Below are 26,317 nucleotides of genomic sequence, written 5' to 3'. Positions count from 1 at the left end.
AAACTAGAAAATTTGATCACATCAGTCCAGTGCCATCATCACTTCATTGGCTGCCTGTTAAATTCCTTGTTGATTATAAAATTCTTTTATTGGCATATAAAGCCCTACATGGGCTCGCTCCTGAGTACCTGCAAGACCTTATTTCCCATTAAGAGCCATCACGACTACTCAGATCCCAGAGTGCTGGCTTATTAATAGTTCCTAGAATTCATAAGGCTGCAGCTGGGGGAAGGTTTCTTCCTCAGTTCTGAGGGACTTTTTCCTTGCCACTGTCGCCCCAGGCTTGCTCACCTGGGGCTTTTTACATTCTTGTTAAAACTCTGTCTTTTCTGGAATTCTGTGAAGCTGCTTTGTGACAACATCCATTGTAAAAAGCGCAATACAAATGAATTTGATTTGATTTAAGATAACACGCACAACATACCATACGATCATACCTTCATAAATTTTATGTGCATGTTCGTGTTCATTTTAGGACAAAAAAAAAAAAAAAAATCATATTCTAGGAAAACATGGCTAACCTACAAGGTCTGGATAAAAAAGGGTCTGACTTTTGAAATTTACATTTTCTGTGAATTGTTTTTTTTTTTTTTTGCCCTATGGCCATTCATGATGTGCGGGTTTATGTGAAAAAGTCTATGTGAAAAGAACATTTTGTAAACTCTTTTCATCCCTCAGATTTACACAGGTTGTTTTTGTTACCGTGTCTTTAAAACTAATATATGTAAGTTAGTTCTGAATGGTTTTGTTGTAATGTGCCTCATCCAAAAAGCAGCCTGAAACACACCCTATAACTTCAATGTGAACGTGCAGAGCCAAAGTGTAAAGACGCATCTAAAGCCTTTGATCCTGAGATAACAGCTACCTAACTTTCAAGATACTTTAATGGAAAATATTAAGCCTGGCCTTACTTGGGTATCTGAGGTCCAAAGATGGCATCAAAGTCATCACTGATCTCCACTTTGCTGGTGATGTTGGCAAGCTCCTCTGTGTGCCTGTAGAACCTATCAAAGCACTCATCATCCAGGGTCATGACCTCTTTCACCTTCTTCTCTGTGACTGTAAGTGTGGTCTCCTGAAGCCTGTCCACTAAATCAGCAAGAAGAATAACCCAAGAATTTGAGGAAAGAATAAAAAGAGGACAGCTTACAGCGTTTAGCTTTCTTTAGGCTAGATCTTCATAGCTCTTATAAAAACCTGAGTGTGCTCACCCTTACTGTTCAGTCGACCCAGAAAGGACTCTAGCTTGTCCAGCTTTTGGTCTGACTCAACTTTCATGTCTTGCCTGACCTCAATCTCTGCAGAAGCACAGGACACAGAAATACTATTATGATGGAATGCAATGTGAAAATCACAAATTGGAGCCAAATCAACATTCACAGTTCAAAGTGAAATGCTCCTTTTTAGAGAACTTTACCAAGTCAGCATTGCTCATGTACTATATGAACTATGAGTCAAATGCTTCTAACAGTTCCCTTACAGGAGATGAGTACATGAAAAGGTTGTGAATAAGCTGCCTGATGCTTAAAATAGTTTTATGATAATTTTGGATTAAGACTTTGGCTTAAGATTAACTTTTACTACAATTTATCAACATCACACATGAAAATAGGAGACATGTAGATTCAGTGAATGTTTTAGATAGTAATTAATTTGGCTACAGTTATGTTGTAGACATCACAACCCCATACTCCTCTCATCACAACTGTTGAAGTTGCTAAGGTTTTCTACTATGAACTGGTCTATGTCAAACCACTCTTAATGATTGTTTACATCTCAGCAACTTAATTATGCAGAAATTGGTGGAATTCCCCATCAAGAACAAATTAAAAAGAACAATCTGCCTTATTTAGGTCGCAGTACATTTATCTCTCCAGTTAAGGTACTGCTGTAAAAGAAGCTGTTGAATATGCTTGACTGAGTGAATGAAGTGTTATTGTTATCAACAACAACCACCAGTAACAACCAGAAACACCCAAGGATGTATTCAGCCAATTACTTCATGGTGATCAATATTCAACAAAAGCCACATGTGAAGAATGCACATAAACACTACCCACAATAAGCACATTATACACACACAATATCCAGCACGACATCTCAACACTAAATTAAACAACTTGTAAACCTCCATAGTCCCCTGATTCTTTTCAAAAGAAAAAAAGAACGCACATCATAACGTGTTTAAATTCTTCAGATTGTTTTTTTGCGTTAAACAACATTTTGCCACTGTCTAAAAAGTAGCTGTGCACGATGCATGCGTATTCTCTTACCTTCTTGAGGTTTGCTGATAGTGTTCTTATTTTTTGTGGATGTAGGAGTCAGTGTGGGATTTGTCAGCACAGCGGGGGCTGCCAGACCTGAAACACAGCCAGTCCAAACTTATTCAGCTATCCACTGAGACTCCTTCAATATAAGCCCTACACTATAGTGAAATACCATGTAGTCATATACCACTACACTTTGACAAATAGTACCCTGTCTGGTGTGGACCAAATCAATCCTTTCCTTTAGTTTGGTTAATTTACAGGTGTCTCGGATCTCAAGCTGCTTCCAAATGAAACCCTGATTCCATCTGCTTTTAGTGGGAACACATTTTTATTATTAACCAAAGCAGGGAATTCAACATTAGGCTATGTTTTTGTCTTCTTCTATCAGCACATCACAGCTATACTGTCCACATAATCTGCCTTAACACTGTGTAACTCTGCATAGGCACTCTAGTATTGTTTGTGTATTACAAGCTGCTGCTAATAATAGGAGATGCAGAACAGTGAAGCATTTGATTTTAACACATGGACCACAAATTGTATGTCTGACAGGACGGGCCAGGCGCTGGCGACCCGACAAGACGGGCCAGACGCTGGCGACCCGACAGGTTCAAGTCAAAATGAGACATAACTACACCAATCATAAAGAACTAAAGAATATTAGCAGATTTGCGTTTCATACATTGACAGCTTCGTAAATGTTAAATCTGCACTTTGCAAGTTTTGAGGATTTGAAGACCTCTCTGGGGGAAATGTAAAATTGTACACAACGTACAGAAGAATTTGTTGTAACATTTTTGTTTCGGACCCCTTCCTAGAGCGGAAGGATCTGATGAATGTGAACACGATTAAAGAGAATTCAAAGGGGACATGTCATCCAAGGATGTAAGTGAACTACTACTGTGATCATATCTTCAACTGTTGTAATGTTGGTTGTGCATATGACACCTAACATTAAGACATCTGACATGGTCTGAAAAACTCCTGTAAAATTCATCATGACACCTCTGAGTTTTAAATGACTAATTACCATTTCAGGGCTAACAGGATACCTCGCAGCAGTGCATGCACATTTTATTTGCCATGTTTCTTTCTATGACACTGTAATTCTACGTTTTTAAATAAAAAAAGTGTACACTTATATAGTGTAGCTACAAAATTTAAATATTAGCATTAATACAGGCACATGTCCAAAAAAAAAAAAAAAAAAAAAAAAAAAAAAGCATGCTTGTTTCCATACCAAAACTATCTTCTGCACTTCAGCTGCTGAAACTGTGAAACCAACCAAACCAAAAGAAAAAGATATAATCTCACACAAACTCTCACTCTGGTGTGGACAGTAGCGAGCCAAGGAAGTGTAAAAACAGCTTAAGAGTGTTAGTCTAACAAAGCTACGACATTTTGACTGTCACATTTGGGACCATTCAAAATTGAAATGAACACGTAAACACTTAGAAAACTGTGCTGAATCTCACGTAGCATTTTGCAACATTCCAAAGCTTTTTCTGTGGCCAGTCTCAAAAGGCAAAAAGGCTGCTATTTTTGTCAGAAATGGACAGTGTCAGATGTTTAAATCTAAAGTAAAAAAAAGAACGCTGATATTTTTAAACGGTTGGAAAATCATCTGTGGATAAACATGGGTAAGTCATGCAGGGGGTGATTTACATTGTAAAGTCAGGCTACGCAGGCATGCATGTAAACAACTATAAAACTTTGATACAACTCATGTAAACATCTTGGTCTGGTCCAGTTTCTCAGAATAATTAAGAAATTAATCAGGTTACTGCAGCCCTCCAAACATATTTACTGACCTTTCTTGACCATCCGACCAGCCACAGTGAACTGGGTAGAGTCATTGGCTGCTCCAAGACCTCTGACCTTCCAAGCGTCTTCTCGGGCTGTGATGAGCTGTTTGCGCTCCAGTATGGACATCTCGATGCGCTCAACCCGGTGACTGTCCTCCACCTCGTCTCCCATTCTCTGGAAGACAGAAGGCAAAAACAAATTCAAAACACAGATCACATTTTCAGTACTTTGAATTTTTTTCTTTTTATTTGGGGGGGTTTCTCTACAATTATGTTAAAATTCAAAGAAATTTATAAATAAAGCAATTTCAAATACCACTTCCACTTTTCATCTTGACAAATTCTCAGACCTAGAGCACGTTCTGAGCACAGCGTTTCAAACTGTACATTATCAAGGAATGGTTTGCAGCAAAATCAAATTTTCACACATTTCACACTTAGCCCAGATGCAGTTGGCCTGGTAAGTCATGTTTGGTGTAAAAATGATGGTCCTTTAGGTTAGCTGCAAGGTTAACATTGCTGTGCTGAATTTCAACATTCCTGTAGAGTCTGTAAATTACATTCTAGACACTATAAGGTTCTAGATGTATATGTTTAGCTTGAAAATCATGATTAATGGATATTAATACAAAGAAACAACAGAAATTGTGAATGTAATCTGTAGTCCATATGCCTGTGCAACATTTGTGCATGGGGTGTGGCGGCAGGAGAACTGTGTCAGCCTTTATAGACAATGGTGGCTGACTATAAGGTTCAGCTAAACTGTGAAGTTTTGTTCATTGCCATAATTCACAGTAAGTCATCTTGCACCCTAAACCACATCAACAAGTCTGTGCAACCTTAATGAAAGCATGGATGCAGTTTCAGTGGGTTGAATGTTTTGGGAATGTGCTTATGGAAATGATTTGAGCGACATTTAGTGTTTGTTAGAAGCATAAAGTAAAAGAACCAGCAAAATTCTGACATCAAACAATGTCTAGTCTGATCAACTACAATGTCTAGTATGACCATTCATTTAAAATTAAAATATTTCAAATCGGTCTACGGATTAAATACATTCAGAAAAACAACTTGGCTCACACATGTAGAAGTAACAAATGGGCAATTCAAGAGAGCAATATCAACACCCACATATAATACTCAACAAAAACAAATACACATGGCAGATGAAATAGTGTTATGTCTTTTTGGTTTGAAGAAGTGCGAAAGCACAAAACCATGTTTAAAACCATTTTAATGCCTATGGTGTTCACATGTACGTGAATCTACTGGGGGATGATAGGGGGCACCTTGCGTCTCCAGGGATGGCGTTCATCCGCCTGCACGGGCAGGGGTTTGGCCTTAATGGAAGGGAAGGGGGAGGGGATAGGAAAAGATAGGGGTAAGAAAAGAATGCAAAGAGAAGATGACAGATGAAAAGATGCAGCTTAAACCGGAGAGGTTCCTAAAGATAGTAAAGGCAAGGCAACACCATGGCACATTATTTAAACTCTCACCAGGAACTTGTTGAGGCTACAGAATGTCACGTTGACAGCACCATAGGTGTCCAACTGCCTTAGCATGAAGTAACAAAGTAAATATCGTATCGTAGAGCATCAAAAATTTTAAAAATAAAAATCTGACTGGACAATTTTCCATTGAGCGTTTCAAGAATTTAACCCTGTCCAACCAAAACTTTTTCCCCAGAAAACATCAGAAAGCCCTGAGGGTTCCCCTCTGCAGTCATGTGTACAAATCCTGCATTTTTTGTAACAAAAAACAAAAGATTCTGTCGTGACTCTTCTGGTGAAGGTTTAAGTAAAGTGCTCTTTTTTTAGGCATTAACCCCATAACATTTCTGGTTTATTTCATACAAAGGCTTATTATTCAGTAACTACTGGGACTTCAAACTAATCTAGCCATTTTTAACTTATAGAAGTATGTAATAAAACTGTCTTGTTTAGGGATTAAGTATTAATAATCACCATCACAGAACTATATCAAGCTATTCTTTCAGTTTGCAACATGCAATTACATGATGACAAAGCCTTTGTGAAGAGAATGAACTGCGCATATTGTGTCAAAGTTCAACAGAGAGAAAACACATCTGTGGCAGAGTGATTCATCAAGACTACAGCTTTGTTAAAAAAATAAAGCAGACACCACAACACCATAGCACACGATTTAAAAAGAAAGAAGAAAACAGAAAGCAAAAGGTGTTTATTAGTGGTGTTTAGGAGAGGAGGAGGAGGCAACAGGGGTGTGTTTTGCAGTCCATATACATACAGTATGTTCAGTCATTGTGTGTGTGGCTGGCACAAACAGAGAAAAGCTAAACAAGCCTGAATAAACTCAGCTCATCGTAGTTAATGTGGGGGGTTAATGAGAATTTCTCTGCCGAGCTGAGCTTGACATTCTCTCTCTCACCTGGGGAGGGGGCTCGATGTGATCAAGTGGCTCAGAAGCACAGGAAAAAGTGGAAGAAAAGACAGGTTCCTATAGGCAGGAAGATATGGAGGAGGCGAGACAAACAAGATGGAAAGATGCAAGAAGAAAGACAGAAGAATGGAATGAGCAGAGAAAGTAGCAGACATATGATAGTTTTGATAAAAATACTGTGAGTTCATAAGGGAATAAGCAGTGATATTGACCTGAACAAGGCAAAGAGAGTTGGTTTCTAAGACCCAGACTTTGTATACAGTATAATTTTGTCCCAAAAAAAATCAAAGCTGCACTACGGAAATCTTAGGAATTTAGAAACGTTTCAGGTGGAAATGTGTAACCGCATGCAACGCCTAGAAGTAACATTTTGTAACGTCAGCTGCTTCAGACCCCCACAAGCAGACGAATCTAATCAATTGAGCTAGTTGAGTATTAAGTAAGAGAAACTCAAAACTCTGAGGGATGTGACTTTTAGTATGTAAATGAATGATCTACTATTGTAGACCATTTACTGTCATCATAATAGTATATGATTTTGCACTTGAGACCTAAACTTCGAGCCAGACCTTCTTTTGACTATGTGCGTGGGACCATTAATACAAAGCTATTATTTCAGGCTTTACTGGGTGATCTCTCTCTCTCACACACTCACACGCTAAGCTGCTTATCCTTCCTTATCCCAGCGGTCAATGGGCAGGAAGCACCCAGGACAGGTTGCCAGTCCATTGCAGACACACAGACATATACATCCACACACACATATTCACTCCTAGGGGCAATTTAGCATGTTCAACTGGCCTGACTAAGTCTCTGGATTGTGGGAGGAAACCGTAGCACCCGGATAAAACCCATGCAAACATGGGGAGAACATTCAAACTCCACACAGAAAGGACCATGGCTGCCTGGCTGGGGAACTGAACCCAGACCCTTCTTGCTGTCCTTCGCCACAATAACATTATTGGATAACATTATTGAAGAAAAGTGATGAACAATAATAAAAAAAAAAACTAAAAAAAAACAAAACAACAGAGCTAATTGACAGAAATGAACAAAATCACAAAAAATGTGTGAACAATATTTATAACATAAAAAACCTTGTGAGTTTCTGGTGTCCGTGTTTATAAATAGTGACAATTAAGAAATGAATCACATATCCTTGGTTATAAAAATGTTTAGCTCTATAAAATTAGCAAGTGTCACAAAATGTTCATATCGGTTGGACACACCACATACAGCCAAGGACCACACAACCTACCATGGCATCAATTTCAGTATAAAAATAATATGGAAACGAGATCAAAATAACCACCCTTGGTGGCCAAGGCAAACTAGACTGGCACACAACCTTAACTTTGATAATGATACAAGCCACTGTAATGAGCATCCCAATAGTAAAGGAAGAGCAGCACACATCTTCTGCTTAGGTCATCAGCCAAAATGCTATACTGCATTGTTATCATGGTAGCAAAGTAAAAGGAACTAGCAATTCCACCACCACAAGCACAGGGTTTGTCACAAGTCACCATAACAGTACACAGCACACCATCACCGCAAGTGAGTTCAACACAAACACAGACACCATACAAATTCGACATGACACCAACAACAGTATTGAAACTTAGGAGCCATCAGTCTTACCCAGAGCTGGTCAGAAACTGCAAATTCATCTATCATTCCATTGCCCTAGAAAAGGGGGGTAAAATGAACAAGGAAAAAAAATCTCCCTGGGAACATCTAAACTAAAATTAATCCCTCAGAACGTTTTTACTTTTAAGTGTTCCACATGCACATGGATGCATGTAATCTATTGCATTTTCTAATTTCAAGTATCATCATACTTTTCCTACCTTTCTAAAACTACATACATGCAGTATTGTCTTATTTTCTGCAACAATGGTTTTGTGCTTTTGACTATATTACACCTAAAGCTCTGTTTTGGATGTCTAAATTAATTTTGTTTTTTTCAAGCACTTTCACCAGACTAAAACAAGACTGAGACTTGTTAATTATCCAGACTGCTCTCTCTTTAAAGAATGCATGAAGAAAAACTCAAATGCACTAAAAGGCAAAAGCTAAATATGTAATGCCATCTGGAAATCACACAATAAGACAGGAAATCTTTCTATATGGTCTAAACAATCTACCTTATGTTTTAGGAAACAGGGAGGCCACAAAACAGAAGATGATAAACACAACAAGAAAAATAAATCCAAAACCACTTCTTTTTGAGTTACAAGTGAAGCAATGATCAATTTATTGCAGTCTTATGAATAAATCCAAACAGAGAGGTACATGCGAGTCCTCATTCAAACTTTACACCTCTGAAAATCTATAGAATGCTCAGAGTAAGATTGAGAAACAAAAACAAATAAATAAAGACTATGGAACTACTAACCCAAAAACATGCCAAGAGAGGTGTATTAGATCAAAACAAGACAAGAAAACATGCAGGAAAAAAGAAGACAGTCAGAAATTTGAGTTACGTGCACACATACAAGATAACACTCTCAAAACTTCTACATAACAAGGTTAGCTTTACAGCACGATGGGTTAGCATTATAGTTCAGCTATGTAAATAAATAAATTTTAAAAACAACAGAAAACATAATGCTAAACATCTACTGGTCATGATGAAGCAATGCACCTTAACTTGTATAAAGAGGGGGAAAAAAAATGGAACAAATAAACTTGTAACTCCATCTTTGTTACTGTGTATGTAGAAGAGGCCAACATTTAACAGTCTATGCACTGAACTCTCTGTAGTGTTTTTGCATTATATCAAAACACATTTACAACAACGCTAAAGCTGATACTCTCAGAAAGCTTTGTTAATTCTCTGTTCAAGCCTTAGGTACACCTTCAAATTACTAAAAGAGCTGATAAGACTACTAGTAGAAACACAGAAAATAAAACCAAATAAAGATATGTATTCATCACAATGCCCATGTTCACTACATAAACACATTATAATATGAAAAAATGTAAGTAGCTCAAAACACACATGCACCCACAGTCTTAGTGTAATGTCTAACAACAACAACAAAAAAAAGATTGCAATGTTTTCTGTGTATTTTAGAACATAAACAGTAATCCCACTTCATTATATTAATACCTCTTTTGATGCCTAAAAAAGCCAGAACTAACTAACAGAATACGGACCACTTTACCAGCCAGAGACGCATTATAACATGCAGACAGACAGAATCAAAGAAGCAGAAAAAGGAAAAACAAAGCCAAGAGAACAACACATCTCTCTGTTTAGAGATATTCCTGACTGACAAAACAACCACAGTATAGTGCTTCCTAGTTTCACTTTGCTCAGACATTTTCATGGACAACTTATATTTAGAGGAATTTAAGTTTTGTTTTGTTTTAAATCTCTATAAAAAAATAATAAATCAACTTGAGGGTGCAATTAGATGTACATAGAATTTGAGTTTGGATGTTATGAGTTCTGATGGTTTTATTAGATTGTAGTTTAAAGTTCAGGTTCAGGGGTTACCTTCTTCTTGAAGGTCTGCTCCACCTCCCATAGCTGAGCATGTCTTTCTGAAACGGCCACTTTCACTATGTCCTGCTTCTTATTGATTCTGTTCCTCCAGTCTTCCTCACCGCTCTTCTTCAGCAGAGCCAGTCTGGTGACAAAGACACACACACACATCAGGCCAAAACCCAAAGTCCAAAACGGACACAATGTTGACATCATGGGCTTTTAACTGACACCTATTTTTGAAAAGCACACCTGAAGCTGAGCAGTACAGAGAACAAGAGAAGTACAGTTTTAATAGACGGCCCAGTATGGGTGGTTTAGCTGAATGGAGCACAGTGATGCCAACATGCAAAGGCTAAAAAAAAAAAAAAAAAAAAAAAAAAAAAAAAAAAAAAAAGTTTCAAAAAGACATATCCAAAAAAGCTATAGCCATGCTCTGAAACGTTTCCTCACCTCATCTTTTTCACTTACGCCTACACACAGAAACGACATTAGCCACGCTGACCTCTGCACTCTCTATATTGCATGATGTCATCAATCAATTTAAAGGCCCACATGCTTATGCCAGTATGTCTGTGATGGCAACAGATAACTGTCTACAAGTTATGCAACACTTTGATCAGGCATCAGAGAAGTGGGACATCTCCATCAGTCCAAACTCAATACATCAATACAGTTACTGCATTCAGTGGCGATCCCCTATTTCACCTTTCTTTTAATTATGCAGACAAGCTGCCATTTTAAGAAATATATGGGGTCTTCGCACTAGGCCTGTCACTAGAGGTGGGCAATATGGCAAAAATATCATATTACGTTACTTGATGATACTGCAATCATCGATATGTATCACATTTTCATGCATAGAAATGATGCATTATTAGTTTAAAAACAGCCATAAAAATGCTGGATACAATGATTTTATTCAACATTTCACATACTGTACAGCTCAGTAAAACAGAACAAATTGTTATCATTTTAATAAAATACGCAGTTGGATAAAAAGAATGATATGCTCAAAAAAGTATATTGTGTACCACAATAATAATAATCACAATAACCATAAAATATTGTCACACTGCCCACCTTTACCAGTCCCTATTCATGGAAATTTCAGATGTTGTTTAATTGACAATCTGAATAGCTGTGATTTACAATTTAATTGTCCATTTTTGTTTACTGTATGCAGCTACCTACTAAGTCCTGGATATCAGTACTGGGTTGACATCAGCAGAAAATGTGGGACCGTGCTGTATGATGTGACTAATTTCTGTGTTTTTCTCCCTCTGGGACAGTAGTGTGTTTAAGCAGTTTGAGTATGATAGTCTACTGTTAGATGCTCATCTTAAGATAAGTGCTTCAAATACATTTTAAAGCTTAGCAAAAACATCAGACTATGACGTTCTGATATCACAACTGGTAAAAGAAAAAGTTGTATAGAGCCATGTCTAACTAAAGAGCAAGCCTGAAGTGGCTGAATCTTGCTTCCTGGCTGTCAATATTTAGCATCTATAGACAAAGAGAGTTCAAGCTCAAATACACCAACATTATTTACTACTACTGTTATAGCACCAGTCAGAAATAAGAACTTTTGTTGTTTTCATTAGAGCTATGAGTCACATTCTGTTTGCTGCAACATAAACATTATGATATTGTGATATGCTAAAATAATAAGCTTAAATAGCAGTGATACACAAAAAAATTGAATCAGAAAGTAAGGTAATAATTGTGAAACACTTATAGATTGCCCTGAGTTTACATCTTCCAACAAAGAGTTCTACAAAGAGGTTCTTCACTGTTATTATGCCCACAAACCTTCCATGATGATAAAAGCTTAAAGCTTAGTCATTCAAAGGAAAACTCTAGCATATAGCTAAATGATGTAAAAGAAGTGTTCCAAGAAGTAAATTAAGTCATTTTATTGACTTTATATGCTTCCTGTACAGCAAAATGTGTGCTGCGTTCTCCTGTCAGCCCCAAATTGGGCATCTGTAGATCGTGCCCCACATATCCATAGACACATAAAAGTCAACCTACATAAACGTAAGCGTCTCTCTCTTTTATACATTTGTCTTCACTTTGACAGACTGCCTGAGACCACAATGTCCTGGAAGCTTTGACATCCTGTAAACCGTCGGGTAATCATTCTGACACTGATTAACAATAGCGAAGCTGAGACACAGCCTTATATAGAAATGCTTCAAGGGGCCTGCTTTCTGTCATATCTTATTAGTTTACATTTCAATGCTCCAATTAGTTGCAAGCATATCACAGATATACATTCAAACTACAGTAGCAGCAGCAGAGTTAGTAGCAGTAGCAGTTTTAGCAGCAGTGTTATTAAAATTCTTAGTAAAAACTGGTAGAACGTATGAAGATCAGACTGTTCTTTCTTCCTTCCATGTTATTTGAAGAACAAATCAATGAAGAGGGCAATTCGCTGCTATTGTGTACATTCAAATCACAAACATGCACAGCCCAGCTCACCTGTCTTTGATGGATATCTGCCGGGCTGACATGATGTCCAAAAGCTCGTCTGCCTCTTCAGTGTGCAAGTCTTTCTCCCACTCTTGTTTCCTCTCCCTGTCCTCAGGGACAGTTCTGCTGGACTCCGGGGACTGCACAGAGTGTGTGAGAGCGTGCGTGTGCTGTGTAATAGCGCTGCTCCAGTTTGAGGACGAGGGCTGTGATGCAGCTCGCGCTGAAACCGTCTGCTCCGGAAGACCTGTTATACAGCACACAAACACACAGAGGAAGCTGTTAGGATGGCCCCAGTGGCCGAAATCAACTAGACAGCAGGCAAAGGGTACAGTGTGGGTTTTTCTCAGCTGCTAAACCATTGCAGAGAGATTCTCACCCAGACTGAGTAGTTTGAGAATTAATTTGCATAACATACGTGCTAGTCCACATGTGTGAGTGAAACACATGCACACTCAACACGATGTAGATATAAACAGAGGAAATTTACAAACCACAAGTCAGCCTCACAGACAGATACAGCAGGAAGTGTATTTTCAAATGTTACTAATGGAGTTCAGTCAAGCATGAGTACTAGATAAAATTATAAGTACTTATCTCCAAACTATGACTATTTAGGAATTTGGATTGATGACAAGCTAACTTTTATGAAGCATGTAGAAGAAAAATGAACAACTAACAATTACTTTGGATTATATAAAAATAGAGCTTATCTGTCTTTGGTAAGTTGAAAAAAGCTCAAATAACAATTTTACATTATTAGATTATAGTGATGCAATCACTATACTATTTTACTTTCACAATCACTTTCAATCACCATGCACTTCGTATTCTGACTGGGGATGAAGTTGGTTAGATGTCTTTGTACACAAAAAAGTTTTTTTTTTTTTTTTTTTTTTTTACACTTTTTACAAAGCTCAATTGAAACAACTGCCACCCTATGCTTCACCTTTCTCAACAGTCAGAACAAATAAAACATGTATTAGAGATGATGTACCATTCCCATCTACAGAATCTGATGAAACATCTTCATGCAAAATGTCATTAGTATAAAATTATTTTTATAACTAATCTTTGTTTTGAATCAACTTAAATAATTTATTCAAATAATAAGTCAGAAGACAGAAGCTGTGTGTTTCTCTTAATTTTATCTCATTTCTGCCATGTTTTATTTGCTCTATATACACTGCTCAAAAAAATAAAGGGCACACTCAAATAACACATCCTAGATCTGAATGAATGAAATATTCTCATTGAATACTTTGTTCTGTACAAAGTTGAATGTGCTGACAACAAAATCACACAAAAATCATCAATGGAAATCAAATTTATTAACCAATGGAGGCCTGGATTTGGAGTCACACACACAATTAAAGTGGAAAAACACACTACAGGCTGATCCAACTTTGATGTAATGTCCTTAAAACAAGTCAAAACGAGGCTCAGTATTGTGTGTGGCCTCCACGCCTGGGCATGCTCCTGATGAGGTGGCGCATGGTCTCCTGAGGGATCTCCTCCCAGACCTGGACTAAAGCATCCGCCAACTCCTGGACAGTCTGTGGTGCAACGTGACGTTGGTGGATGGAGCGAGACATGATGTCCAGGATGTGCTCAATCGGATTCAGGTCTGGGGAACGGGTGGGCCAGTCCATAGCTTCAATGCCTTCATCTTGCAGGAACTGCTGACACACTCCAGCCACATGGGGTCTAGCATTGTCCTGCATTAGGATGAACCCAGGGCCAACCGCACCAGCATATGGTCTCACAAGGGGTCTGAGGATCTCATCTCGGTACCTAATGGCAGTCAGGCTACCTCTGGCGAGCACATGGAGGGCTGTGCGGCCCTCCAAAGAAATGTCACCCCACACCATTACTGACCCACTGCCAAACCGGTCATGCTGAAGGATGTTGCAGGCAGCAGATCGCTCTCTATGGCGTCTCCAGACTCTGTCACGTCTGTCACATGTGCTCAGTGTGAACCTGCTTTCATCTGTGAAGAGCACAGGGTGCCAGTGGCGAATTTGCCAATCCTGGTGTTCTCTGCCAAATGCCAAGCGTCCTGCACGGTGTTGGGCTGTGGATGTCGGGCCCTCATACCATCCTCATGGAGTGGGTTTCTAACCGTTTGTGCAGACACATGCATATTTGTGGCCTGCTGGAGGTCATTTTGCAGGGCTCTGGCAGTGCTCCTCCTGTCCCTCCTTGCACAAAGGCGGAGGTGGCGGTCCTGCTGCATTGGTACTGAGAAGTGGGCTGTGGTCCCCACCTGCAGAACCACTCCTTTATTGAGTGCGTCTTGCTAATTGCCAATAATTTCCACCTGTTGTCTATTCCATTTGCACAACAGCATGTGAAATTGTCAATCAGTGTTGCTTCCTAAGTGTACAGTTTGATTTCACAGAAGTTTGATTTACTTGGAGTTATACTGTGTTGTTTAAGTGTTCCCTTTATTTTTTTGAGCAGTGTATTTTATACTGTTTATTGTTCTAGACTTTGAGTTAATAAATTGGAGTATTCTTTTATTATCATTACTTAAATGTTAAAAGAAACTATTCAATTCATTCCATATTTCTTTTGAAATCAAGCAGTACCTTATCTGGGAAGACTTTACACTAGATGTTTGAACATTGCTGTGAGGATATGACCATACAAGACCATTAAGTAAGGTCAAGAAATAACATTAGATGATTGGTTACTAGATTCAGTCACAAATACCACTCCAACTCAACATACAAAAATGGGTGGAGCTCCACCTCACCACAGAATGCAATTCCACTGTTCTACAGCCCAAAGCTCAGGGGCTTTATACTCCTCTAGTTGATGCTCAACATTAGGCATGTTGACTTTAGAGCATGCATTGCCACTTTATGGAGATTGTCCAAGCTGTGTGTGTGTATCCAATTGCCTGTATAAGCAATGCACCTTAAAAAAACGGAATTCAGATTGTGTATTTAGTAAAGCTCTTCTGATCATTTCAAGATTATTCATTTTAATCTTAGTAAAATACATGAATTTATGAAATCACTTCTAACAACCGTAAATTAATCATATTGTAAGATCAGACATTTACACCCCTGCATAGGATGTTCATAACAGCTAAACAATCAGTAGAGAGGGAGAGAGCACATCAGCAAAATGAAAGACCCACTAAATAACCAGCAAGAATGTTGTTTCAAATGTAGAAATTATGATTATGAAGAACCTTTGTCACTAGTCACAAGTACTAGTCAGTTATAACTGTCAGGGCACTTCAGATAAAGAATGCAAACACATACTCCATGTTACCCTACCTGAAACTGCTACTTTTGACCTCTGTTGCCCATCTGTCTCCTGAAGGTCAGAGGTCACAGCAGCCTTGCTGTGCCCCCTTTGCTCCTCCCACTCTCTGGCTGGCTGTTTCACACTCTCTGGAGAGGGCAGTTTCCTCTTTCCCATGGCCAGACTTGGCTCCTCTCTCTGGACTACAAACGGTTCAGAGGAGCCTTTCCAGTTCTGGACCACTGCAGCAGGTTGAGGTTGGTGCCAAGAGGGTAGTGCTCTTTCATCATGGGTGGTCGCAGACATGGTCAGATGGATGTCACCAGCATGTGCCGTAGACACCGTCGAGGATTTAAGGGAGGAGGCTGTGCTTAAATGAGACCCGCCTCCAATCTGAGGCCAAAAGAGAAAAACAGAGGAAGAAAATACAGTAAGGTAGGGATAAAAGGAGCCAAAAGGGTAGAGACAAAGAGGAAAAGAATAAAAACGACTAAATAATGGGAAGAAACACACACACACTGATAGGTCAGGATGGAGCATCATACACATTAAGTTGGATAGAGTACATGTGACAACCTACAGTCCTCTCCACAATTATTGGCATGATTGGTAAAGATGAGTGAAAAGTGCTATAAGTTGTTGGTGGCTTAGTCTCACAACGACGAAATAAGAAAAATCCACCTTACTTAACTGAAGTCATTTTATTTTAAGAAAAAAAAGAAATACATATTTTTAACAAACCATCTGTGCCACAATTACTGACACCCTGCCAAAAAACAGCACTTGGTCTTCTATAGCATTTTAGAAAGTTACAATGACAATGAGCAGAGAATCTAAGACAATTAATTCCTCTTAGCAGAATCTCTCCAGATCACCCAGGGTCCCAGGTCCTCTCTTGTGCACTCTCCTCTTTAATGCACCCCACAGGTTTTCTAAGGGTTTTAGATCAGGGGACTGAAATGGCCAAGACAGAAGCTTGATTTTGCGTTCAATAAACCATTTTTCTGTTGATCAGGACATATGTTTTTGAAATCCAATGTTTGCCCATGTTTATTTTTTTGGCAAAGACAGACAAATTTTGATTTAAAATGTTGTGGTATTTCATGGGGTCCATGATGCCACGTATACTAACGAGAATCTCAAAGTTTTTGGAGGAAAAACAGCCCCACAAAATCACAGACCTTTCAGTATACTTAACAGTGAGCATCAGGTTCTTTTCAGTATAGACATCCTTCTTTATATGCCAAACCAACCTTGTGTCTGTTGCCAAAAAGCTCAATTATTGTTTCATCCAACCATTGAACACAATACCAGTCAAAGCCCCAGTAGTGTTTAGCAAAATCCAGGTGTTTACATTTGTGGTTAGATGATAGGAGAGGCTTTTTCCTGGCATTCCTTCCAAATAATTTATTGCCATGGAGGCATCAGATTTTCAGGAGAGTAGCTTTTTATAGCCATTTCCTGACTTATGAAGGTCAATACATTTTCCCTTATTTGAATGTCATGTTTTCATGTCTTTCCCATGGTGAAGAATGACTCAGGGAATTTGACCTGTGTGTCACCTTTATATATATAGCAGCACACATGGTTTTGTTACAAATAATTAATTATGAAAGTTTTTATCTCAGAATAAATTTACTTCAATTAAAGATTGGGGTTCATTTTTTCTGTGTGAGATTAAGTTAATTCACCAAAAGTTGAATTTCACATAACCATTTTTACTCATCTTTACTAAGGGTGCCAATAATTGTGGAGAGGACTGCATTCATAATAACGTAAACAAAACTACCTACATTTAAAAACATCTTATTTAATACCTGTCATGTTCATTTTATCTGACATTTCATTGCCATATGAATAACTATAATCAAGAGTTTGTCAAATGAACTTGTCTTTTTTGTTTGTTGTATGCAACTATTAAAGCTACAGCCTAAAGTGGCCAAATTGGGCGATTAGCTCTCTCACCTCTCAGCTTCCCAACTGATTACAGGCAAAGGTCAAGCTCAAATGAACAAACATTACTCACCTCCCTAAATATGTTACAGTACCAGTCAGATGTCAGAAGCGATGAAATGTCTCAATAAATGCACTTTTTTTTTTTATTTACATGCTTTTGACTCATTCTAATGAATGAAAATGCAGCCAATTCAAATTCTGTTTAACACCTAAACATATGAAAGCAAACAACTGTGAAGACTAATTACAGTCAGCTAAAAACAGCAAATAATTGAGATCAGGTGATTATATAATAATTCTCACAGTAGTATTTTTTTGCAATATGTAAGTAAACTACACTGTAAACTGTAACACGTTCAATTTACTTTAGTTGGGAACGTTGGGAAACAGGTTGCCTTATTTTAACTAAGCAAATTAACAAATTAATTTAAAGTCTACACACACACATACATTATATATCTTCTGAAAATCAGTATCAAAAAACGCACCATAAATCAGGGCCATTTTGTTGACAGACAAAAACACTGTGATGTACGCAGACACCGTGTTCACAACAAAATACTCTTCTATGCTTTGAAGAGGCAATAACCTCAAAACCACAAAGCACTCAACCGTAAGTAGCACAAGATGCACTCAAAAACAGAGAGGAACACACTGATTCTGTCAAACATCTTATGCTCCCACACACACACACACACATGCTCATACAGCTTCCTCATTTAGCAAAAACTGCTTTCATGTAAGGAATAAAATTCCTTTTCCTAAAGCTTTGCACTGAAATCACAAGACAAACCATCACCCTGTGTCTAGTGGGTGACTATACTTGGTGCATTCAGTGTATTCATACAGCAAACATAGCATTCATGGAGCACAATCAATACTCAAAAAGCAACTTAAAAACCTTGCATGCAACAGCAACTCAGTTCAGATGATGTGGGCCCATTCTTGCAAAGCCTGAAGTAAACACAGCTCCTAAAAGCAAAGCGCAATTCATGACTACAGTGCTCAGCCCAGTGACGGACAAAACACAAATGGAATCCATTAAAGATGCTCAACATCATTACCAGCACCACAGTGACCTATAGAATGTAAAACACCTCCCACTAGCAATGCGCTAACATACAAACAAACAGCGCCATGTGGAACAACAACTCAGAGGCTTATGGGAAAGCAGAGAAGCACGCTAAAGCTCTGAGCATAAACTGCTGGTTTTACAGCGAGCGGAGCAGAACTTTATGGTTCAAAAGGCTCTCACATGGTCCAGGTCACTCAGTCCATCTGAGTGCTGCATTTCCTCCTCAAAAAGTTCAGAATCCGAGCCATCCTGTACCAAAGAGAACCATTAAGTGTGTCTCTATTGCACGTGCATATGTGCGTGTACAGACGTAAGACAGAAAACATGCGTAGCGTTATCAAAATTTCAACATAGTTTTCCCTCAGTATTTTCACAAAGGTAAGTCTAAAATCAATCCCTCTATAAGCTCTGCTCACAACAATTACTTCATAACTCCTTAACAGGACGTTACCAGGTGAATTAACACGGGAAGAAGAATAAGGTTCTATGGAACCATCCATCCATCCATCCATTTTCTAAGCCGCTTCTCCGTAGACATATAGTAAATTAAATGAATATTTCAATCTATCATTTGTTGTGTCTTTATTAGGCCAAACCAGAGGCCTACTTTACACTGCCACTACCCAACACTAATATTTATAATCAATTTGATTATATTTGCCTCTATGACGCTCCTTCAAACTCATTTACCTTTTAGTTCTGACTGTCAAACATTCAAGGACACACAAAAAATAAGCATGTTTTCTTTGCTTAAACTAACAAACTGAAGAAGCAACTGAAAGTACTAAGTGACAATGTCATACCCAACTGAAGATCCACTGATTATGTGGATGTTTCAAGGCCTATTTCAATTCAAATATGCCAATTTGGCTGATAGCTTTTTAATTAGTTGTTTTTAACCCTTTCACACTGTGTGTGAGCACATGAAACATACTAATAGCTTTGAGCACTTTCTGTTTAGTCACTTTCTACCTAGTCACAATATAAAGAACATGTTTGGCGCAGTAAGTAAGCAGATTCAAAACTTGTACATTAAAAAAATAAAGTTTTAATAAAGATTCAGTGCTACACTGACAGTAAACGGTAACGCAATTCAGCACAATGAGCCATGCATAATTACGCTATGATCTTTGGTATAGATTTAACTGCAGCACTCAAACGCACTGCTGCAGTGAGTGAAGATACCAGAATAACATCAATATTTACAACATAAAACTGAAATGTAGATCAGCTAAAATATACTGGCTGATTGCCAGAGGCAAAGGAACAGGGACATTGGGCAATTCCTATCGGGTGATGGTGCACCCATTATACCCCATATATTTCATCCACATGGGATCTCACCACTTATCAGCACTCAAAGCTTTCAGCTGTGTAAAACACTTTGGACCAAAAGATGTTCCTTATATGTTTTTAACAACAGCTTGAAAAAAGAAAACTGTTGAGTCATTATTTAAACAAAACTTGCCCTTCATACCAAGAAAGACACTTTAAATAAAAAGATGCATGTTCTAAAATGTACTGAAAGTATTAGCTAACAGCTTTTTAATGTTATCAACACCTTTGGAGATATATTCTTTATTACTTTACTGAAAAGGAACAGTGAAAATCAAATATTACTCTATATTATTAGAATTTCTAAAGAATTCCCAAACTTTCAACATGCAGTGTACAACAGAACAGCAAGTTGTCTGCAAATATAAGGAAGCTTGATGTGCGTCTCACCTCTCCAGGCGTGATGGGCTGGGTCTGGTAGCGGGCGTTAGTGCGGCGGGAGCGGCTATCTCTGCGGGTGATTGGGTTGAAAGAGGACTGCTGCGTCAGCTTATTAAAAATAGCCATCTTCTCTGCCAGGCTGAGGGTGGACAGGTCAGGTTCCTCCTGACCTTCTGCAGGGACCATGTGGACACTTTTCTCTGCATCAGAACTTTCCCGATGCTGTCGGGCATTCTTTGCCTGCTCCCTTACCACCATAGAACTGTGAAAAAGAATGTGGTGGCAAGGAGAAAGACAGACAGACAGACAGACAGACAGACAGACACAGACAGACAGACAGACAGACAGACAGACAGACAGACAGACAGAAATATTAAGGGTGCAGGAACATATTAATGAAGATTTACATCCAGAAGCTTCACAGTTGCATTCCATTTTATGACTGTTAGTCACTTTAAAAATCTTAAGAGCACATGAAGATTTTATAGATGAGGCCATTCCCAGCATTAGCTGTTTACAGCAGTTTACAACACTGATGCACACAGAGTGCTGACTCACTAAGATTTCATGCAGCTAATCGAGCTCAATGAGTCGCACGCGTCAGAGCTAAAATATATAGTATAGCGTAATGTGACGCAAGTTACATAGTTGATAATGCACGTCCACATACTTCTTAAAATCATAAGAGCTACCTGTTCAAAACACTGCACCATTTATCCAGGACAGAATAAATGTCTGGTTTGGATTCAGGCATGACTGAACACCACATAGAGGTTACAGAAGCATATTTAGAGCAGTGGGTACATTTGTAATGGCACAGCAGAAGCATGCACAGCTTGATTGACTGGGCTCTGCTGAGGAAGCACAATCTCACCAAAGTGGGGCATCTAAAATCTCACAGCAATGCAAACAAACCTGATGAGTCAATCATACATCACTTATCACATGTTTCTACATGCTTATTTGACAGATAATGCAAGATACTGACAACTTTAAAGGTGACCTTTGGATAATCAATTGACCTGCATCAAATTGGCATTTAGAAGATTAAAAACCACCAGGTCATGTTTCTGAAGAGCAGAGAATGACTCATATAGAGGGGACACATATTAGACAAAATGCTTATAAGAAACAGTACGGTTTTAAATGTGATTTTTTTTCTTATCCTGACACTGCCACAAGAGGGAGCACAGTACTCAAGGATAGTTTTACACCAGTGGTCACCAACCCTGTTCTACCTTCCTGCAGAGCCTAGTTCCAATCAGAATCTGCCACACCTGCTCCAGCTAATCAAGTAGCAAGTCCCTAATTGGCTGAATCAGATGCTTTACGAGTTACATAAGGGCTTATTTGATGCAGCTTGGAACTAAACATTACACGAAAGTAGACCTCCAGGAGGACAGTCGGATGTCCCTGGTTTACACTGTATATGCAAAAATCTATACATTTTAACAGAACAAAATCACTCTTATTGAACTTAATCCCACAATGAGCAGCAATTAAACCTCAATGCTGTCTAGTTCACTTTGCAGAGCATGAACCCAAATGAGCATGTTAACACAGTGTGAAAATAAAAGTGCATGCTCTCCGTGAGGTCATTTAGACACAATGTTAGTATTCACGGGAGTGACCATGCCTGTCTGACACACACATGCACATGTGTTCATGTGTGTGTAGAACTCCTGAGGTACCTGTGCCTGGTGACTGTGCTGTTGACTACAGTGGGACTAGGAACTCGTGCTACTGAAGAATGAACAGACACAGTCTGTGACAAAGGACCAGGGACACTTCACAGCACGAGAAGGAAGATGAAAGAGAAGAAAAAAGGATGGGGAAAGAGGGAGGAAAAAGTCAGAAACAAATGAGTCAATATCTTAATAACTAAATTATCAGAACTTACTGGGCTCCTAAAAAGTCTTCCACAAATATTTAAACCCCTGATACTTTGGTGTGTGCAAGGCCTGGGCAATAGATTGATATAACTGGCTTTCAGAAATAATTGACAAGTAACTAATTGACAATGTTGTTAATGTTATGACTTCCATTACACATAGTGTTTAACTCTCTTTTACTATTAAAAGAGTGGATTAATACACAACACTAATAAGCCATTAGATGACAGCTAAGTCAGTTTTCCACTGAGCTGTGCTGTAGGTTCACAGTGTGCGACAGACAGTCAGAGAAAATGTAAAGTGTCCAGATGGTTCGGAGGAGTTTAGTACAATTATGAAAATATAATACTTCAAGGATTGCCACAGGCTTTGGTAACTGAATTCCAGAGTGCTTCCACTATAACAATAGAAAACAACTAATTTCTAGAGCACGCAAACATAGCTTTAGAATTCATGGCATACTTTCAACAAGGTGTTGAAAACATTTCTCAGAGATTTTGGTCCATACTGACATAACAGCATCACGCCGTTGCTGCAGATTTGTCAGCTGCACATCTATGATGTGAATCTCCCGTTCCACCACATCCCAAAGGTGCTCTATTGGATTGAGATCTGGTGACTGTGGAGGCCACTGGAGTACCGTGAACTCATTGTCATGTTCAAGAAACCAGTTTGAGATGATATGAGCTTTGTGACATGGTGCATTACCCTGCTGGAAGAAGCCAACAGAAGATGGGTACACTGTGGTCATAAAGGGATGGACATGGTCAGCAACAATACTCTGGTAGGCTGCGGCATTTAAACAATGCTCAATTGGTACTAAGGGGACCAAAGTATGCCAAGAAGCCCATGTGGTCTTCTGCTGCTCTAGTCCATCTTCTTCAAGGTTCGACGTGTTATGCGTTCAGAGATGGTATTCTGCATTCCTTGTTGTAACGAGAGTTGCGGTTGCCTTTCTATCATCTCAAACCAGTCTGCCCTTTCTCCTCTGACCTCTCACATCAACAAGGCATTTTCATTGATGCAACTGCCTCTCACTGAATAGTTTCTCTTTTTCAGATCATTCTCGATAAACCCTAGAGATGGTTGTGTGTGAAAATCCCAGTATATTAGCAGTTTCTGAAATACTCAGACCAGCCCGTCTGGCACCAACAACCACACCACGTTCAAAGTCACTTAAATCACCTTTCTTCCCCATTCTGATGCTCAGTTTCCACTTCAGCAAGTTGTCTTGACCACCTCAACATGCTTAAATGCATAGAGTTGTGGCCATGTGATTGACTCATTAGCCGTTTATGTTAACAAGCAATTGGGCATTAAAGAGGCTGCATCTTCCTAATAAAGTGGCTGGTGAGTGTATATTTGGAAAATATAAAGAAATTAAATTCAAAATTCATTAAAAAAAAATAAAAATAAAATAAAAGAAATTAAATTCATCAACACTGCACACACTACAGAATTCTCCCTTTAGGGGCTCAGCAACTGTGGCTCTAAGGATAGTTTCTTTATGGACTGATGTATATATTACAAACCTCAAAGAAAACAGATGTTACTCGCTTAAAAGCATTTATACAATAGAGTAACATTTACAAAAACATATTGGAAGATCTATATAATCTAATCAAATTCTTACGCAGTCTTTAAAATCCAGTGGCCATGTGTGATTATTGCAGTTTTACTAACAGACTTCAGCAAGAAACACAAACAGAGACACACACACACACACACACAGAGACAGAGACACACAGAGAGAGAGAGAGAGAGAGAGAGAGAGAGAGAGAGAGAGAGAGAGAGAGAGAGAGAGAGAGAGAGAGAGACAGACAGAGAGACAGAGAGAGAGAGACAGAGAGAGATATATATTCTACTGCTAGAAACAAAAGTCACTGTAGATACCCAGAGAAAAAGGAACAGAGTTGAACACAGAACTCTGTGCAATGCAATACAATAAAGTAAACTACAATACACAGTGCAATGTGTATTTATGCTTGTGTGCTTACGTAGCAGCGATGACTACTTCCTCTGGTGTGATAGGCTGGGTGCGGTAGCGATCCTGGTTGCGCCTCAGTCTGCGTGTTAAGGCAGCGTTATGACTGTGTGGCTTTAAAGCTGCCCCATCCACACTCTTCTCCAGCTCCTGAGACACAGCAGGACTCCACATGAGAAACCAAAGAGAAATAACTTCCCAACACTCAAAAAACTAATAAAACTCAGTCATGGAAAACCAAGGCACTCTTAACTCACTGAAGAGCACATGAAGGATCTTGTGTGCAGTTGGAGGCTTGAATAATAGTAGACAATACAGCACACCAACACTCAACAAGCACTCACATAAACATACCCTGAAGAGAGAGCGCTTGGCAGCAACGCTCATCTTTGCTCTGTCATCCAACTTCTCCTCATCCACTGGGACAAGAATAAGGGACAATGAAGAAAAAGGATTTAAGGAAAAAGAGAGACAGAAGGAATATTCGTGAGAACAACCCTTTCAAAGCAGATGGCTTGCAGAGGACAACACACATGGTGAAAAGATTTCAGAGAGGGGGAAAAGCAGGAATTCTTACTTTCCACACTCTAACCAATTTCAGGCCGATTATTTCTGTTGTCAACAAGTAGAGGTTTGGAGTTCAGACACTGGCTACTGGCCATGACCTGCTGTTAAGAGGCTGTATGTCTACTGCAGCTTAATTTGGACAGTCATGACTTTAAAGCAGAAGAAACGTGACACATGGGCCAACAGGTGGGATGAGAATGAACTTCTGACATCATCAATAAAGAATGGGCTCCAATACAGCTTCTAGGTGGGGGTATGAACACATGTTCAGCCAAAAAAGCGCTGAAAGGAAAAAGCTTTGGATGTGGGATTAATTTGCCGAGTTCCAGGCTAATACCGATGTGAACATTTAAAAAAAAAAAAAAAAAACAAACAAAAAAACAACTATGAAAAAAAGTACATAGACCATAGGTACTTGCAGACTGCTATGGTCTATTTAAACCCAATGCATTAACTGAGACAGTAATCTGACAAATATATACACAATATAAATTACTATTTACATGGTACTTTCTATTGAAAGGCTCTAAATTTCAGCATGTGAAAAGAATATTTTTGATGTTTATTTCTTCTTTTAGGTGAAGCTGAAAGATTTAGTGATTTTAATTTTGATTGAATTATGATTTTATGTCACAACTAAAAATAGTTTTATTTAATATGCGAAGCCTCATTTTAGCCACACCTCTGCATGTTAGGGTAAGAAATGAGACTGCATCCCTGTCCCCTGTGACCACATGATAAACAGTTAGATCCTATTGTTTTGAAGTAAATGTGTCCAAAATCTGAACATCAGGGTGTTACATTAAGAACAGTCACTACATTTTCTGCAATTAAGTAAACTTTTTTTGTGTTTCAAGGACAAATGCTGTAATTTTGTGTGTGTACTACTGTTTAAAGCTGTGTTTGCTAGTCATGTACATTTGTAAGTCACTAAGAGAAAGGTTCGGTGCAGGTACATTTTTCACTCAACAAGGTACAAACAATGTAAATGTACCCTCAATGATATTTAAGGTCCAGCTGTATCTTAAAATGCTTTTCCAAGAAGAAAAATACATACTTGTAGTCCATCTAGAAGAGTACAATAAAAAGCCTAGAGACGAGACAGGGTTTGTGGAGTCATTACTTTTAACTTTAAAATTTTAGTGGATTTTACAGTACAATTATGTTCCCTATCTAAAGTTACTGAGATGTACCCTTGAGAGTACAACCCCAGCAACAAGATGGGGACCACTCCAGTGACAGTTTTGTACCTTTTCTTTTTTCTTTTTCAAAGAGTACACTGAAACACTTGGTTTCAGAAGTGGTGTTATTGCTTTAGTAGTAACAAAATTAAATGTTCAGTCATTTATTTTAATAAAATAAATATAATTAAGTTGTAGGTTCATACAAGGCAAATTGATTTTAGTCT

The 26,317-nt window shown here is 38.6% G+C and overlaps 1 protein-coding gene across 1 annotated transcript in view; it reads right to left on the bottom strand.

The window, feature by feature from the left end:
* The window catches only part of svila (supervillin a), a 76,173-nt gene that overhangs the window by 20,469 nt on the left and 29,387 nt on the right, over nt 1–26,317 (bottom strand). Inside the window, 14 exon segments of the mRNA XM_037544256.1 lie at nt 912–1,089; nt 1,212–1,298; nt 2,274–2,360; nt 4,082–4,250; nt 6,482–6,550; nt 8,135–8,179; nt 9,999–10,131; nt 12,471–12,708; nt 15,752–16,112; nt 18,931–18,999; nt 20,476–20,728; nt 22,158–22,253; nt 24,356–24,492; nt 24,697–24,761. Of these exon segments, the coding sequence (XP_037400153.1) occupies nt 912–1,089; nt 1,212–1,298; nt 2,274–2,360; nt 4,082–4,250; nt 6,482–6,550; nt 8,135–8,179; nt 9,999–10,131; nt 12,471–12,708; nt 15,752–16,112; nt 18,931–18,999; nt 20,476–20,728; nt 22,158–22,253; nt 24,356–24,492; nt 24,697–24,761 (1,987 nt within the window).

This window comes from Pygocentrus nattereri, chromosome 13 (genome assembly GCF_015220715.1).
Source record: "Pygocentrus nattereri isolate fPygNat1 chromosome 13, fPygNat1.pri, whole genome shotgun sequence".
Lineage (NCBI taxonomy): Eukaryota > Metazoa > Chordata > Actinopteri > Characiformes > Serrasalmidae > Pygocentrus > Pygocentrus nattereri.
The sequence above is the reverse complement of the archived record's forward strand: the minus strand, read 5'-3'. Positions and strand labels throughout refer to the sequence as shown.